Raw genomic sequence first — 17,819 nt, 5'->3', positions numbered from 1 at the left:
CCTTGTTATTTTTTAAGTAAAAAGGCACTTTATCATTCCTTATTTCCATTAACTCCACCTTCCTCCATAATTGTTCTACCCCTCACGCTTCACCCTCCACCAACCCAACCACCACTCTGCCGCCAAATCTCAACAACCTACTCTCACTACCGGAAAAATACGTTGGTATAAACCTCCACAATCTGCACTTAACAATCAACCACCACTAACAAGTGTAACAACTATCTCCACTCATCTTCGATTCCTTCCATAATCGTCGACCACAGCTTATCCACCCTTGACCATCTACCTCTCTCCACCATCTCCAAACACCACTTCCCTCTGCTTTATCTCCCTTCGTCTGCCATACCACCAGTTACAACAAGAGGAAAGTACAAGTCTTGAGTTGATTTCAGGTAAGCAATAAGCATGCCCTGATCTTCATCTCATCCCATATTCCTTGAATAATAATAATAATAATAATAATAATAATAATAATAATAATAATAATAATAATAATAATAATAATAATAATAATAATAATACTAAATTATCAATTCATTTCCTCCTAAAAAATGCCCAAAATCTCTTGCAATCCTCGCACAAAAAGACAATAACAACCTACAACACTACCACTACCAAAACCCCAATTTGATTTCAAGAAATACATGATATAATAGATCCAGCCATAAAGATCAACAAAGCACTAGACATGTCAATACCAATAACACCCTGAAAAAAATCCTTGAAATCAAAATCCCCTATTATGCCTTGACATAATCTCCAATTATTGAATGAATATTGCCTCAAATAAAAGTACAGTAAGTTGCAAAATTTCACAAAATAATCGTGATGGTCAGCAAAGGCGTCTACAATAACAAACCAATCTCATCAATTCAATACTTAATGCTCAATTACTAACAAAAAGAATTGGGATTTCAGGGGAATTTTTAGGGTTTGGGATTTGATTTTTCTGGGTTATATGTTTGGTTGGGATTTTGAAAGGTTTGAGATTGGTTCAAAGCTAGTATGTCGTTGAAGGTGTTATTGATTTGCAATTGATTTCAGGAAAGGTTTGACATAATGACGATGATGATGATGATGGGAGGATGTTATGTGTAGGGTAGGTTATGGTGGTGATATTATGTGAGTGGTGATGACAGTAAAGGGGAATTAAAAGAGGTTATTTGATTTTGTTAATTATAATTATAATTAACCTAGAGTAACCGGTCATCGTTTTGAGTGAGTTTGTTATGGGAAGAATGATGCATAGGATGGATTTAATTGGAATTATTGATAGGATGGAGTGTTATTTGCAGGGCACCGATAGGACGGATTATTCCCATGAAATAATCCTTAATATTTTGCTGAGATTTATACAACATTTATTATGTTTGTATTTAATGTTCTGTTGTAATTAATACTTGTATTTATGACTGGGTTGACACGTGGCGCATCCACAACGATATATATATATATATATATATAGAGTCGGGATCCAGTGAGAACTCCTAAATATTTGAGGATTGAGGATTAGTGAATACAATATCACAGGTGATTCAATACAATATCACGAAAAATCTGATCTTTGTCAAAAAAAAAAAAATTTTAAGAAAAAAAAAAATTATAATTTTTTTTTTTTTGCACAGGTGTTTTTTTTTGTGATATTTTATCGAATAACATGTGATATTGTATTGAAGAACCTCTGATATTGTAACGAAATCCTCAATCCTCAAAAAGATAGTGTATCCTCACATGATCTCATTCCTATATATATATATATATATATATATATATATATATATATATAGATTTTAATGTCATTATAAAACCCAAATTCCAAGTAAATTATAAAATCATGTTTATATAATGATTTTGTGAAAATACTAAATAAATATCTTGATCTTCCAATAAATACGAGTATTTAATAAATTTATTGAATCCTACGACTCGATTCTACCGATTTGATCCTACCCACTACATTGATCCATAGTAGAATCACAATTTTAACAACATTGGTTAGCGGTTTTGGTCTTTTGGACGATTTAGTCGAATAAGCATTTATAACCCGTTCAAATACGTTATTAAGTCCATTTAAATATTAAATAAGTCGTCTCGTTTAGAGGTGGACAGTTGGCGAGGCTGGTACGGGCCGGGCTGGGTTGGTAGGGAGTGAGCCTGAGCCCACACCACGGACTGAGAGTGTGCGTGCTGGGGGTGTGAAGGCCCTGAACATACCCGACTAGACATGGGGTGTTGGTGGGCCAAGTGGGTGAGGCCGCAAGGGTTGTGGGATATGGTTTTTCCGAGGCGGACTACACCATTCGCAACCCGAGCTAGGCCCAAGGGAGAACACAAGTTGAGCAGGCTAAGGTCGAGTGAGGCCTGATGGGCGGGGCGGGCTGGCTGGCTTGCACAGTAGTCCACCTCTCCACCTCTAGGCTCTAGCCCATTCATAAACACTTGTAAGGTACCCATTACGGCCCTACGATTGGGGATTGGCTACCCATACAAAGGCTCTAAGTCGTGCCAAGAGCAGTACTAGTAACGTATAGAATAGAAATGACATGAGGTAGGCAAGGATAGATAAGACTTAAACTCGTTCTCTTATATAAAGAGGTTAAGCGTGGCGGGGTGAGATGGCCGCCATAGTTGCATCAATCTCGTCATCAACCTTGTTCTTATCAAAGTTACGTCCTATACCTTTTCTTACTCTTTCTGTGCTGTCTTCCTCTCCCTTTACTCTCAAACTCACCACTAAAACTACTTCTACTCGCTCACTTTCTACTATGGCTCGCTCTTCTACTGGTTTCAACCTCGGTCTCACTAACCCCGCTACTCTCGACCCAATCAAGGTTCGGTTTCTTATTCTATTCTTTTTGTATTCTGTGGCGGATCCAGAATTTAAACTTAGTAAACGAAATAAATGATTGAGACGGAGGGAGTAATAGTAGATTAAATTAGGAAAAAATAATCTTAGAAGTTTGAAGTTTTGATTGTTCAGATCTTGTTTGATCATTTTCTAGGTCTGCACTTTGTACGGTTTTAATGCACAGTGGCGAAACCAGGGTTTATGATCGAAATGTTGAATGCTGATGCGTGATTTTGAATTATATGTTAGAATTAGAATTCGATGTTCTGTGATTAATTGTGAATGTGTGATGATTGGAGTTGAATTCGATTTCCTGCGACTAAATGTGAATGTGTGATGATTAGAATTGAATTTGAGCAGGTGAGTTTCGAGTTGAAAGATGTTGATTTGAGAAAGACATGAGCAAGGACAAAAATTTGAAATTCGAGAGCACGATATTGAATAAACTAGATTCACAGTTAGAAAGAATGTAATTAGAAGTTTCAAGTTTTGATTGTTCATATCTTGTTTGATCATCTTCCAGGTCTGAACTTTCTGCCGTTTTATATTAGGTAGGTAGTACTGATGAGTATTAATGTGCATTGGTGGAACCAGGATTTATGATTAGATTGAAGGATATTTTCAGGGGATGGAGTGGTGGACTAATAGTAGAATTAGGTTTAACTACAAAAATGAAATTCAAAATTTTTAATGCTGATGAGTGATTTTGACTTATATGTTAGCATTAGAATTCGATGTTCTGCGAATGTGAATGTGTGATGATCAGAATTGAATTTGAACAGGTTAGTTTCGGGTTGAAAGATGTTGATTTGTCGGAATGGAAAGGTGATCTGCTAGCCGTAGGCGTAGCAGAGAAAGACATGAGCAAAGACAAGGATATGAAGTTTGAAAACGCGATATTGAATTCACTGGACTCGAAATTAGGAGGTTTGTTGGCAGACGCCTCTAGTGAAGAGGATTTCACTGGCAAACCTGGACAGTCGACCATTCTTAGGCTTCCAGGTTTTGGTTCTAAGAGGATTGGGTTGATTGGTCTTGGCCGTCAGTCTCCTTCCATTGCAGCCTACCGTGGTTTTGGTGAAGCTGTTGCCGCTGCTGCTAAGACTGCTCAAGCATCTAATGTTGCTGTTGTACTTGCAGCCTTGCCCGAGTCTAAGTCGACTACTGTTTCTGCTATTGCATCTGGTACTCCCTTTTCCGTTTCAACCCATTTTATCCATGATATATTCCGCCTTTCTCTTTCCTTGCCCTTTTAAATTATTTGATCATGTAAGTACTACACTTGGAATATATTTCAAGAAAGTGAGTGAGAAATCATGCCAGCTAACTCCAAATCATCTTGGGACTAAGGCGTTGTTGTTATCGTTGTAGGTACTATACTTGGCTTGCATGAGGACTTGAGGTTTAAATCAGAATCAAAGAAGCCATCTCTGAAATCTTTGGATATCATCGGTTTTGGGACTGCGCCTGAATTGGAGAAAAGACTCAAGTACGCTGAACATGTGTGTTCTGGTATCATATTAGGGAGGGAGCTCGTCAATGCACCTGCCAATGTTCTTACTCCTGGTGAGGAAACCCGTTCTTCCCTTCCTTTATCTTTGTCAAGAAAATGAGTTATGCAAATATATTTCCCAGTGTTTGTAACTCTCTGCTTCATGTTCCGTTTTCTTCATTCCTCAGGAGCACTCGCTGAAGAGGCTTCCAATATTGCGTCACAGTTCAGTGATGTTTTCTCTGCAAAGATTCTGAATGCTGAGGAGTGCAAGGAATTAGGAATGGGTTCCTACCTCGCGGTGGCTGCTGCTTCCGCAAATCCACCCCATTTTATCCATCTATGCTATAAGCCTCTTGGTGGACCCGCAAAAGCCAAGTTGGCTCTTGTTGGAAAAGGCCTTACATTTGACAGGTAATGTAGGTTGCATTTTGTTTTGGGTACGTTAATCATCTACTGTGAGGTCCAATTGTATACACTTAATAAATTTGATTAGACCTTTGTTAGGTCTAATTTTACTACTAACTGATTAATATGATTAGGTCCGAGGAGTAAATCTATTTGTGTCAGGCTGTCAGGGTTGGGTTCGTGTAACCTATAGATGGGTCATCAACCCCATAACATAAACAAACCATGACATCATAATCACTGCGGTCTGCGACACATTTTTTTTGTTTTTGTAACAAAACCTGTCATCTAATCAATTTGCAAGCAGCTCCATTTGGACCCATTGGGAACCTTAACTTTTGGACTCATTGACACCATCTAACATGTTTAACCAAGTCAAAAATAGAGATTGCACCAAAAAGGGAACATTCTGACTTTTATTCTAAGGAGGTGTAGTTATGTAATTTTTGCTTTTTCCCACCTTTGGTTTTGGTTGGGCTCAAAATTGCTTATGTAGCTTTACTCCCTCTATTATGCTCAATTAGCCTCATTTCTCATAATTCTCCTTGCTTTAGAATAGCAAATTGAACTTACTGAATGATATGGAGGGAGTATGTGTTATCTGTATTCGAGTTAGGTTAGCTTATTCAAGGCCAACCTGACTACAAACCATTTTGTATAAAATTTGTCTTAAACCAAACCTGCTAACTTTGTTTGGAGTTTGTGTCATATTTTGTCCTGGTTACCGTTTACTAGCTCTAGTTTTGATGCTTTGAATTCTAGTTCTTTGGCTTTCTCCTTGCTGATATCCATCAAACAGTTTCTTTTTACTAATGGTTATTTGCTTCCGTGTTTCCATATTGAGCAATGTGTTCTCTATATGTTCACTTGGGATTTGAGCGTATCTTGCATGTTCCCTAACATATCTTTTTAATTGTCTGCAGTGGAGGTTACAACATCAAAACTGGACCTGGATGCTCTATTGAGCTAATGAAGTTTGATATGGGTGGTTCTGCAGCAGTTTTAGGTGCAGCAAAAGCCATTGGCCAAATCAAACCTGCTGGAGTAGAGGCAAGTTTTAATATATGATTTCCAAGTTTCATGCTTTCTACTTAAATTAGATAAAATGAGTTGAATCATGCAAGGAATGGCCGTGTCATATTTCTACAATTTTACCTAACACTACAGTTTAGTTTAGAAAAACGTGTCATCTCGTTTAGACTTAGTGCTTAGTGAGGCACTAGCCTAAACGCCTTGAAGCGCCTAAGGTGCGTCTTATGGAAGATAAGTCAAAATATTTTAAAATAGAGTGAATATATATATTCTACGTAAAACTGAAGAGCCTCCCCCTGGGCCGGTTCAATTAAGGTCTGCTCCTGGTTTTATGCTCACGTGGCAGAGTTTAACTGGTATAAGAAGTCGGGTTTATTAGGTTTCCATTATCAATTCTTGATATGTGATTCTTAAGCTTGAAAAGAAAGGTTTCCATTATCAATTCTTGATATGTGATTCTTAAGCTTGAAAAGAAGTCATGGGAAGTTACTTTGAGAATGTATTTTCTTGGCTATTTTCTGGTGTACATGGAAAGTGGGAACGACTATTCTCAAGTGTCTAGTGTTCACCTATGGACTATATTTGCAGGGAGGTAGTGCCTCTAGTTATTTTGCTGCACATGGTCTTGGGGAAATCTGAATCTCTTACCTTAAGTTGCATTGGAGATTTCAACTTATCTTTTATTTTAAAGCTCAGCATTGTTCACTCATGAGTCATAAAAGGGAATTTTTCTGTATGTGCAGGTTCACTTCATTGTCGCTGCATGTGAAAACATGATTAGTGGGACTGGTATGAGACCTGGAGACGTAGTCACTGCTTCGAATGGAAAGACAATTGAGGTAATGTGCTCATCATAGCAAGATCATCTTTTCAGTACTTTATTGCCATCCCCTTGTCTTGTAAATGGTGTGTTACTCCCGGATGTCTATTCTGTGTTCTCACTTGGTTAGTTACACCATAAAATTGTCTCTTGTTGTTTAAGTTTTATGTTCTATGAATTTTTGTATTTGTTGTCGTGTACATGGTTACTCCAAACATTTAAGTTCAGAGCTTTTGGACCAATTGTTAAACAAAGCTTTATAATAGTGGCATAAGAACAACATAGTAGTCCCACTTTCAACCCACAACTTTTGTAATGTTAAAAAAATCTGCATAAACATGTTTCATCTCCGATTAGCAGAGACTAGTGGGCCCTTTGTATATAGAATCTGGCGACAAGCAGAGGGTGATAATACAATTGTGTGTAAAACTATGATCTCAAAAGCCATTTTGCTCTTAGGCCTCCGTGTTTATTTTAATTTTAATTAAGGACGGCAATGAGGTTTCCTTTGTATTTCCCCCTCATGCTGTTAGACCTAAAAATCTGACTGTTTTCATTTCTGAATATGGAAAGTTTTTCTCACCTAATTGAAAGAGGGAGAAAAGTTTTAGCAAGAAAGTCCATGTACAAATGAATATTTTAGAGGTGGTGTTCATCTACAAAAAGATACCATGGGATGATGTCCGTATACAAAATAAACCGTAAAAGTGACACCCATATACAAAGGGACACTATAAACGAGACGCCCATATACAAAGAGACACTATAAACGAGACGCCATATACAAAATGAAGGGATAGATGCAAACTGTTTTGCCCATTTTCTCAAAGTTACCGCCTGTCCTGATGTCAATTTTTTTTTTTTTAATTCAGGTTAACAACACAGATGCAGAAGGAAGACTTACTCTAGCAGATGCTTTAGTATATGCTTGCAACCAAGGCGTCGACAAGGTAAATTTTTGTAGAACAATACCAGAAGTGATAGCTCAATTGCTCTTTTTTTCTTTTTCTTTTCCCTGGTATATAGGTGGGTTTAGCCATTGTCTTAAAAATTTGTGGGCCTACATCATGTGATGATGTTTGTCATTTAACTCTTTTCTGCCTGATCAATTCCTTTTTATTGAGTTAATTCTTACTTCTACTAATGATGTTGATCCTGCTGTGGCAGATAATCGATTTGGCAACACTAACCGGAGCCTGTGTAGTTGCTTTGGGACCTTCAATAGCTGGTAATTTGCATTCTAATGCTTTTTGTTGAGGATACCGAATTGAATATGGTTTTTGTTTTGCTCTCGAGGAGAATATTACAATTACTTGTAGTACAATACACGTCAAAGTGAAATATTCAAGTTTTTATACACGATGTGGGCTAATGATATGAGCAAATTAATTATCATCTTTTTCTTTTTGTTATATTTATTAGAAATATCTGGTTTCTCTCAATTTTTTTCAAATTCGGAAGACTGAGAGCGACAAAAGCGGGATTTTTAGTTTTTCAATTTCTATATGGTTGGTGTTCATTCCAAATCACATTCTGCTTACCTAATGTTTCTTCTTTTTATCAGGTATCTTCACTCCCGACGATGCGCTTGCAAAAGAGGTTACTGTTGCCGCTGAAGCAAACGGGGAGAAACTTTGGAGGATGCCTATGGAAGATAGTTACTGGGAGTCGATGAAATCAGGGGTGGCTGATATGGTTAACACTGGCGGTCGTCAAGGTGGTGCCATTACTGCTGCATTATTTTTGAAACAGGTGAAATTCATATCTTCATGTCTTTTCATTAATAGTTGAAGTGTGGGTCAATGGTTTGGTAAATCATTTTGGAAGTCTGGATGTTCTTACCGTCCCTTACTGCTGGTGGTGTTTACTTCCCAGGGGCTGGTGTTTTCGAGGGTGGGAGAGGGGGTTTCGTGGGTATGGAGGGGTTTTCAAGTTTTTGGGGTGGTGTTCATGGAAGTTGGGGGTGGGATTTCAGCTTGGTTAGAATGGCTGTGCTGTGAGACAGGGGTGAAGTCGTCAGTGTCGCCGGAGGTCATGAATGGTGAAGGTGGGTGTGAACTTGGTGTTGGTTGATGGTGGCGTGGTGGTGTAGTGAAAATGGGTAGCGGCTATTGTATTCCCTTTCTTGAGTAACCAATCAAGAAAATTTAGGATATACCAAACGCCCCCTTAATGTTGATAATTTGCTACTCTTTTCACACTAATACTATATTGTTCATATGTTCTTGATCAATGAAAACACCAATTTCATATGTATGATTCTTATTCAGCCTCTCGACCTAGAAATTGGAAAGCCATTACATAGTCTTCACCATAGGAGGGGACTCTCTGTACTAAATCCAAATTTCATTTCCTATACATAAGACGATACAGTTTTATGCAAACTATTTCTTTATATCATGAGTCCAGTGTTGAGTACCTGAAATCAGAGTTTAAGGTGTTCAAAGGCATGGTTTCAGTTTGCATAATGTATTATTCTTTTCTAAGAACTGCTAGTTGCTACTGCTTAACCAAGATATGTAGGCTAAAAGTTGGGGGAAGCACTCGGTTTCTGACAGTTGAGACGTTGAGCATGTCAAATTTGTCTCATGTGGTCAATTTCTACGCTGTCGAGTAATCTCTGTTGACTGCCAAACTTGACCTTATGAACTTTATCGCAGTTTGTCGACGAGAAAGTTCAATGGATGCATATTGATATGGCGGGTCCTGTTTGGAATGAAAAGAAGCGCGCGGCAACAGGATTTGGTGTATCAACGTTGGTGGAGTGGGTTCTCACAAATTCGTCAGAGTAATGTATGTGCTGAAATAGATCATCCAACCAGTCCGGTGTAATGCCTTGTTGTGACGAAGTGCTAATTCCAGCTCTTAGACTTCTGGTTCATGAAATTTTCAAGTTACTTGAGATGATATCTATCTTTTCTTGAACGTTTCATTTCTTCCAGAACTAAGCTTAGATTATGAATAATGTTTGATCGTGTGATTATAGGCGCAAGCTTAAATTTCAGTCTTTAATCCGCCTCATATATAATCTCATCCGCTCAATTTTATTTGCCAAGCCAAAGCTCTCATTCGGTGTACAATTAATCAGTTTACGTCTTCGTCAGATATATTTTTCTATGCCCTTTAAGCCCCAGTGGCACATTTGCTCTACTAATGTTGAAGGTTCAAACAGTCGCTCTCTACATCTTCGAACACAGCTTGTAACCTTGTAAGTTGTATCCATCCTAATGTAAATTTAATCTACTAGAATGATTGCCCGTGTGATGACTGATTCAAAAATAATTTGCAATAAAAGTTGAACCTTTCACATTATACTTGGGCAGCGCATAAAAAAAAGACTTTTGTTAACTGGTAAAAATATGATGTTGAAATTGTTCGAGTGGATTAGTTGTGTGTCTAGATTTATAACCTTGACTTTATTTATCTTGTTACTATAGTCTCACAGTAATATATGGACTCTTTTACTTTAACCGTAAAGTTGGGGATTCGATTCTTATTTCTTATCCGCGACATAGTGTGCTCGTTTGAAGAAGAAAAAAAGTAATTTACTGACTCTTAGTCTCTTACAAAGAGGAGTCACTCTTAAAGTTGAGTTTTGACTTTGGCTTAGCGAGGGTTTTAGGGAAAATAATTGGGATTTTGGGGTTTGTTTTAAACTATTTGGGTCCAATGAGTCTAGTCAACATTTTTATTTTTTCCTTATTTTAGAAAAGTCCATCAATTAAACGAGCGGCTTTACCTTATTTCCAAATTTTAACATAACGGTAACTTTTAGAAATAGATAAAGGGAAAAGCCGCCAATCTGACTGGCGACTTCACCCCCTCCGCAGTGTCAGAACCGTTGGTTTCAAACTTTTGTGACGTTGACATGGAATATAGCCGCGGGTCAAAGTCGCGGCTTCTCCTAGTAGATATAATGTATTGCTTGGATGATAGGAAACAGAGTAAAGCCGCTGGTTCAAGTGGCGACTTTATCTAAAACTTAGAAAAATAAAAAAAAAAGTGCTGATATAAAAGTATAAAACCATTATCCCCAAATAGTTTGAAATTACCCCCAAAACTTCAATTAGTTTGGCCAAAACTTTTTTTGAGGTGTGATTAGATAAATTTTATCGTCCGTAAATTGTACTTCGTAGCAATTATTGGATAAACTAAAGTGACTAATGCAATTTAATTTAACGGTTCTCAAAAAAAAAAAATGCAATTTAATTTAACTTTTAAATTCATGCAGCTTGAAGAAGAATACGTGGGCAACAAGTAATCGTTTCTTTCCTAAAATAAGTAGGCGCGTTAAATTATTTCCTAATCTACTTCATTCCTCCTATTTCTACTCGGATTAGAGTAATGCCGTTATATATACCCCCCTATTACCTACATGTCTACCAGAATCATACCATCAACCTTAACGCTGAGTAATTGCGAAGTTCGTAAATTATAAGACGGTCTTACACAAGAATTTCCGTTAAAATTCAATCAAATAGTATAGTATATCGAACAAATATATGACAATGATGCAGGTAAGATCATATAGGCATAATGAGAGACCATTGAAGCGTATGAATTCAGCAGACATGTTCGAAATCAAGCAGCTAATTGCTTCTGGTGTACTGAGTATCAAGGATCTTCCGAGTTTCGACGAAAGACTAGCTGACGAAACGGTTTATCAACAAGAAGACATTGAAGAAGAACTTGAGATTGAGTTAAATGACGAGGAACCTTTCTTTCTTCGAGGCCAAACTCGTTTCGCTGCAGACATGTCTCCTATCAGAATTTCCAAGAATCCCGAGGGTTGTTTGAGTCGCGCTGCTGCGTTGGCGCCTGCTTTGAGCAAAGAAAGGCGAGAAATCAGACAGCAACAGGAGAGAGCGATTCTTGATTCTATTCCGAAAGATCTTAATCGACCATGGGAAGATCCAATGCCAGAAACCGGAGACAGGCGTCTTGCACACGAGTTGCGAGGCGTTGGTTTGTCTGCACATGACATGCCTGAATGGAAGAAAGAAGCGTATGGTAATGCTCCGACGTTTGGGCAGAAATCGAGGTTATCTATCCAAGAACAGCGAGAAAGTTTACCGATTTATAAACTGAAGAAATCGTTAGTGCAGGCTGTACATGATAATCAGGTTCTGGTTGTGATTGGTGAGACTGGTTCCGGGAAAACAACTCAAATGACTCAGTATCTTGCAGAAGCGGGTTATACTACCAAGGGTAAAATCGGGTGTACTCAGCCTCGTAGAGTTGCTGCTACGTCTGTTGCGAAGAGGGTGGCAGATGAGTTTGGTTGTCGGGTTGGTGAGGAAGTTGGGTATGCTATTCGCTTTGAAGACTGTACGAGTTGTGACACTGTGATTAAGTACATGACAGATGGTATGCTGCTTAGGGAGATTCTTATTGACGAGAATCTTACGCAGTATTCTGTTATAATGCTCGATGAAGCGCATGAGAGGACTATACACACTGATGTCTTGTTTGGGCTTTTAAAACAGCTTGTTAGACGGAGACCTGATCTTCGTTTAATTGTGACTTCTGCCACGTTGAATGCGGAGAAATTTTCTGAATTTTTCTATAATTGTCAAATATTTACGATCCCTGGTAGAACATTTCCTGTAGAGATTTTGTATGTCAAGGAGGCGGAGACTGATTACTGTGACGCGGCTTTGAAGACTGTATTGCAAATCCACTTGTTAGAAGCTGAAGGTGATATTCTTCTGTTTTTAACCGGACAAGAGGAAATCGATTATGCATGTGAGTATCTTTATCAGAAAATGAAAGCCCTTGGTAATAATCAAGTACCTGAACTGATTATTCTTCCTGCTTACGGCGCGCTTCCTAGTGATATGCAATCTAGGATATTTGATCCTGCTCCTCCTGGGAAACGAAAAGTCGTTGTGGCTACTAATATTGCTGAAGCTTCCCTAACAATTGATGGGATATTTTATGTAGTTGATCCCGGGTTTGCTAAGCAAAATGTGTATAACCCGAAATTAGGTCTTGATTCTCTGGTGATAACTCCGATTTCTCAAGCATCAGCCAAGCAACGTGCAGGCCGTGCTGGTCGTACTGGTCCAGGGAAATGCTATCGCCTTTTTACTGAGAGTGCCTTCCGAAATGAAATGGCCCCCACCCCAATTCCTGAGATTCAGAGAATTAATCTTGGAATGACTACACTGACTATGAAGGCTATGGGAATTAATGATCTGTTGTCGTTCGATTTTATGGACCCACCTGCACCACAAGCCCTTATTTCTGCTATGGAGCAGTTGTATAGCTTGGGGGCCTTGGATGAAGAGGGTCTTTTGACCAAATTGGGTAGGAAGATGGCCGAATTTCCCTTGGAGCCGCCACTGTCAAAAATGCTTTTGGCCAGTGTCGACCTTGGATGCAGTGACGAGATTCTGACCGTCATTTCAATGATTCAGTCGGGAAATATATTCTACAGGCCGAGGGAAAAGCAATCACAGGCTGACCAAAAGAAGGCCAAATTCTTCCAGCCAGAAGGCGATCACCTTATGTTGCTTACTGTGTATAAGTCCTGGAAAGCAACCAACTTCTCGAAATCATGGTGCTTTGAAAATTTTATTCAGTATCGGTCGTTGCAGAAGGCACAAGATATCAGGAAACAACTCCTGACTATTATGGCGAAGTATGGATTGGATGTTGTGAGTGCTGGGAAGAATTTTACGAAAATAAGGATGGCGATTTGTGCAGGGTTTTTCTTTCATGTAGCTAAGAAGGACCCACTAGAGGGATACCGAACTTTGATTGAGAATCAGTCTGTTTACATTCATCCGAGTAGTGCATTGTTTCATAGACAACCAGAGTGGGTCATCTATCATGAACTTGTGATGACAACGAGAGAGTATATGCGCGAGGTGACTGTTGTTGATCCAAAGTGGCTTGTTGAATTAGCTCCAAGATGTTTTAAAGTGGCAGATCCGATGAAAATGAGCAAGCGCAAACGTCAAGAACGTATTGAGCCACTTCATGACAGGTTTAATGAGCCTAACTCTTGGCGCCTTAGCAAAAGGCGTGGCTAAGTACACGCTGTTTTTGTTTCTGTTGAATCACTTTTGTAAATGCTATATTAATTGTAAGTACAGTTTTGTATTAAGGCCGAATATTCAGTTTTGTATTGAGATTTTTTTATTCATCAAAAGGTTTGTGATCCTCAGATTAATTGTTTTTCTTGCAAATTTGTTTCAGTTTTGACTGCATAACTAGCTGTGGTTTTAGTTTGAGTATCTGCAAAAACTGTTCAGTAGCAGTAAGCAGTGGCGTAGGGAGCGTAATAGGAGTGCGGTCTCAAGTCTGCTTGACAGACTTAATATTAAGATGAGGCTGAAGAAAAGAGGCCTCTGCATCTGAATCAACTCTTCAACTTTTCTTTTCCCCAATTCAGTCGAGAATGCATTCAGTCGATTTCTGGTTTGATGCAACTGCAAATTCCAACAGTGGATACTTGGCAATTGAATTTGAGAAAGATATTGGTAGAAGAATCGTAGTATGATAATTTATTTATATAGAAAGTCATTATTTGGGATTATAGATTATGTTTTAACTTTCAAATGCACTTTAATTAGGGACTACTGTGACTAGGAAGTCGGCTGAAATCCTTCGTGTTTACAGATTTACAGAACTCGACCTGTGTCTGTCGGCCGAGATCATATACTGCATGATTTATAAGATGATACAGTTTTATGCAAACAATATCATTATATTGTAAGCAATGAGCACCACAAATCTGAGTTTAAGGTGCTCGAAGGCACGATTACAATCCATATTTGATTGTGTGCCTATAGGCGCAAGCTTAAATCTATAAAATACTATTAAAAGTCTAGGCTAAAATGACTCATAAATGCCACGCGTAGGATTATGAAAAGCCACGTAGGATTATGAAATGACACGTTTGATTAAGGAATGCCACGTGCGGTTAAAATTGCTTGACGTGGCGTTATCATATTAGCCTTTTCCTAGCCTGTCGTTGCTTCTAGCTTTGTTTTTCAGTGTAGCCAATAAAAAAGCAGATAATTACTCCACCAATAAATTATATAAAAAGGCTATTAATTATTAACTTACGGTTACATCACTCTTCAACTCCTCATCTTGCCATAAAATTATGTATTGATAGCTCACAAATCCATTAAATTGCTTTTGTTAAGCGTTTACTTTTCCCCGTCGATTGAATTTTCCATCCAATATATAAATCCTTAAATTTCTAACCAAAAATATTATCGTGTATTGTATACGACTATACTTCTCAACTAAACAAATGCTTCATATATAGTTCCTCATCACCTTATTCATAACTTTTGATTGTTCTACAAAGGATAGTATTCTTCTTTTATTTATTGCTTTTAATGTTTTTTTCTTTTTTATTTCGAAGTTTTACTCGAGTTTTTAGTTTCTCACTACACGGTATCAATCTTGCGAGTTTTTATTTTGTGACCTCCCTTTCACGTATTCGATCGGTTTACTTCACCTAAACTACAAGAGATAATTAATGGCCACTTAAGTATAGTATTTTCGATATTTATACTCTAATGAATTTGATCTTTGATTTGTTACTCTCTTCGTCTCAATAATTTGTTTATCTTTTTTTTTCAGAATTTAATCCTGGACAATATTGCATGGGTAAAAGCCAATGTGGCCACGTTGATGGGTATGAAGCACTCCATATTATTTTGTTGAACTCAGTGAGGAATGTTGTTCCTCTTTGATATGATTATGGTTTCCCTCCGGCTTTGCCTATATGTAAAACGTATACGTTTCTCTTTGAAATTTTAAGGCATCATTATTTTGAGGGTTAAATGAACATGGTATATAATAGAATGTACCAAGTACTTAAGTGGAGATATTATTTCAAGTTTAACCATATTGAATCATGCTTGACAATATAAGATTGGATGCGGAAGCTATTCAGCAACTCGAGAAAATAGTACCTAGTAGTTGCGCTCATCAGCACAAATTAGATATAGGGCAAAGATCTAAGATTTTTTTAACCGATTTGTATTGCTAATTTATAATTCTACATGTCGGTTCTTACTTCTCACTTCTTTATCCATCATCGGCACAACAATGAAGTAAGACTATGCAGTTTTATAGCAACACATACAAAAATGAATCAAAGTTTGCTATTAGTATTGATCATACATTCTAAGTTGATGGGCTATAGATCAATCTTAATCTGATGCGCTATATTCTTTTCTTTTCATATTACACTTCTAGTGATTTCACTAATACTTGGGTAATCAATGGTTCACACCAAAACAAAAGCACCGCGCTTAAAGCCTTTAATGCATTAGATGCATGTATAACAAGGTGTTTCTAATATACAGTACTTTATAATACCATGTACACAAATTATTATTTCAGACGGGCTATTTTCCGTCTAAAATAACACGGACCAAATTTAGCAATTTTACGATAAAATGTTACTATTTTCTGATAAAATGTTCCCATCATTTCCAGAGTAAAAAGTCATAACTTTAGTTATAACATTTTGTCATTAAATGATTACATTCTATTAAAAAAATGAGAACATTTGGTCCGTCTTATTTCTGACCATCTAAAGCAAGACTTACTGTATCATGTAGTGGTGCTTCATAAAGAATTAAGAATAAGGTAGACGAAACCCAAAATAGATAGTTTATGTACAAAAGTATTGACAACGTGACTCAAGTCTAACAAAAAAATCAAGATTTATAAAAAATTGGTATATTTAATGAGGAAGATACCATTAGTCTAAAAATCTGTTGGATCTCAAGACCATATTATAACAAACACAAAGACGCTACACCGTTGCGTATAAGAGCATCCGCAAAGGTGGAAATCGAGCTCCCCATATACACTCTCTTTCCTCATATGGGGCTCCTCATTGTTGCATCAAGCTCCCCAACATTTGAGGCTCCACTGTTTTTAGGGGAGGTCCTCAAAAAAAAAAATAAGGCAATTTGTGTTATTTTTTGGGAGGTTCCCAAATTTTTGTGTGTGAATTGGGGAACCCCATTGTTACAAAGATGTAGTTATGAAATGGGGAGGGTAAATGGAAAAGTTAGTGGAAAATGAGGTGGACGAATAAGAAAAGGAAAGAGAAAATATGGGGAGCCTCACCTTTACGGATGCTCTAAGGGAGAAGAATGTCATCTAAAAAGTCGGATATAGGTCATCGAATATATAGATACTAACGTTAGAATTTTAGAAAATTGGATTTATTGGTTTTTTTTTTTTCAAAATTTTAAAGTGTACTCAAATGAAATATTTACTACATGTCTACATTCTACATAAATGCATTATGTTAATTAAGGTGAATATTAACCGTAACGTCTAAAATATATACAGTATAAACATAGTCTTACAGTTGTGACACAAGCATTGTTAATACAACCATGTATTTTAACAATGCACATTGAGTCCTTCCACGCCCAAATTCCTGATAATTCAATGTCCTTAGATTCAGTTCATTCTGTCAACCCTCCACAACCACATCAAAAACCTAACACACAAATCTCCTCTTATAGGGCTATGGTACAAGGATTCGACGTAGCCGCAGAGTCCATAGAAAATGTTTCCCTTGAAGAAATTGATCTTGAATCGGATGACGACGTCGAGACGAGTGATACTGAAGATGAAGCGCTCTGCCCCCGAATATGTCTCACTAAGAAGGAGAAAGCAATCATCCGCAAGCCATGGCGACACTCCCTTATTATCAAAATGTTTGACAAAAACATTGGTTACCTATCGCTTATGAGAAAACTCCAAGCGAAATGGTCGATTAAGGGAAAGTTAACACTCACTGACCTCACAGGATCATATTATGTCGCTAGATTCTCCTCGAAGCAGGATTATGATTTTGTAATGACACAAGGTCCGTGGATGATTGATGATCACTATTTGACAATCAGACGATGGATACCTAATTTCGTTCCTGCAGAAGACAAAATTACTAAGTTGACGGCATGGATTCGGATACCGAACCTGCCAGTCGAGTATTTCAATGCAACTTTTCTCAGAAAAATAGGAGCTAAGATAGGTGATGTTATTCGCATTGATAACAACACGGCAACGGCTCAAAGAGGTCAATTCACAAGGTTAAGCGTTGAAGTGGATATTACTAAGCCATTATTATCTAAGTTTCGTTTGTATGGCAAGGTTTACCCCATTCAATATGAAGGTCTGAAAATGATCTGTTTTACTTGCGGTAAACTAGGGCATTCTAC

General features: G+C 37.7%; 2 protein-coding genes across 2 annotated transcripts; both read left to right on the top strand.

The window, feature by feature from the left end:
- The first annotated feature begins 2,516 nt into the window (after window positions 1–2,516).
- LOC141606133 (leucine aminopeptidase 1-like) lies at window positions 2,517–9,658 on the top strand. Its single transcript, XM_074425152.1, has 10 exons — window positions 2,517–2,834; window positions 3,634–4,036; window positions 4,223–4,417; window positions 4,532–4,757; window positions 5,675–5,801; window positions 6,527–6,622; window positions 7,476–7,553; window positions 7,771–7,831; window positions 8,168–8,355; window positions 9,264–9,658. The coding sequence occupies exons 1-10, from the start codon at window positions 2,619–2,621 to the stop codon at window positions 9,393–9,395; spliced, it is 1,722 nt and encodes a 573-aa protein (XP_074281253.1). The 5' UTR covers window positions 2,517–2,618; the 3' UTR covers window positions 9,396–9,658.
- A 1,368-nt stretch (window positions 9,659–11,026) lies between these two features.
- Window positions 11,027–13,640, top strand: LOC141606132 (putative pre-mRNA-splicing factor ATP-dependent RNA helicase DEAH5). Its single transcript, XM_074425151.1, has one exon. The coding sequence runs from the start codon at window positions 11,106–11,108 to the stop codon at window positions 13,638–13,640; it is 2,535 nt and encodes an 844-aa protein (XP_074281252.1). The 5' UTR covers window positions 11,027–11,105.
- Window positions 13,641–17,819: the final 4,179 nt, after the last annotated feature.

This window comes from Silene latifolia, chromosome 10 (genome assembly GCF_048544455.1).
Source record: "Silene latifolia isolate original U9 population chromosome 10, ASM4854445v1, whole genome shotgun sequence".
In the NCBI taxonomy this organism is placed as follows: Eukaryota; Viridiplantae; Streptophyta; class Magnoliopsida; order Caryophyllales; family Caryophyllaceae; genus Silene; species Silene latifolia.
The sequence above is the reverse complement of the archived record's forward strand: the minus strand, read 5'-3'. Positions and strand labels throughout refer to the sequence as shown.

What these genes read in the sequence shown, in the direction of transcription:
- LOC141606133 (XM_074425152.1), top strand. Translation starts at nt 2,619, where the DNA reads ATGGCCGCCATAGTTGCATCAATCTCGTCATCAACCTTGTTCTTATCA. An exon ending in CGAATGGAAAGACAATTGAG is followed by an intron (nt 6,623 to 7,475) that starts GTAATGTGCTCA and finishes TTTTTAATTCAG; the next exon opens with GTTAACAACACAGATGCAGA. An exon ending in GCAACCAAGGCGTCGACAAG is followed by an intron (nt 7,554 to 7,770) that starts GTAAATTTTTGT and finishes CTGCTGTGGCAG; the next exon opens with ATAATCGATTTGGCAACACT.
- LOC141606132 (XM_074425151.1), top strand. Translation starts at nt 11,106, where the DNA reads ATGACAATGATGCAGGTAAGATCATATAGGCATAATGAGAGACCATTG.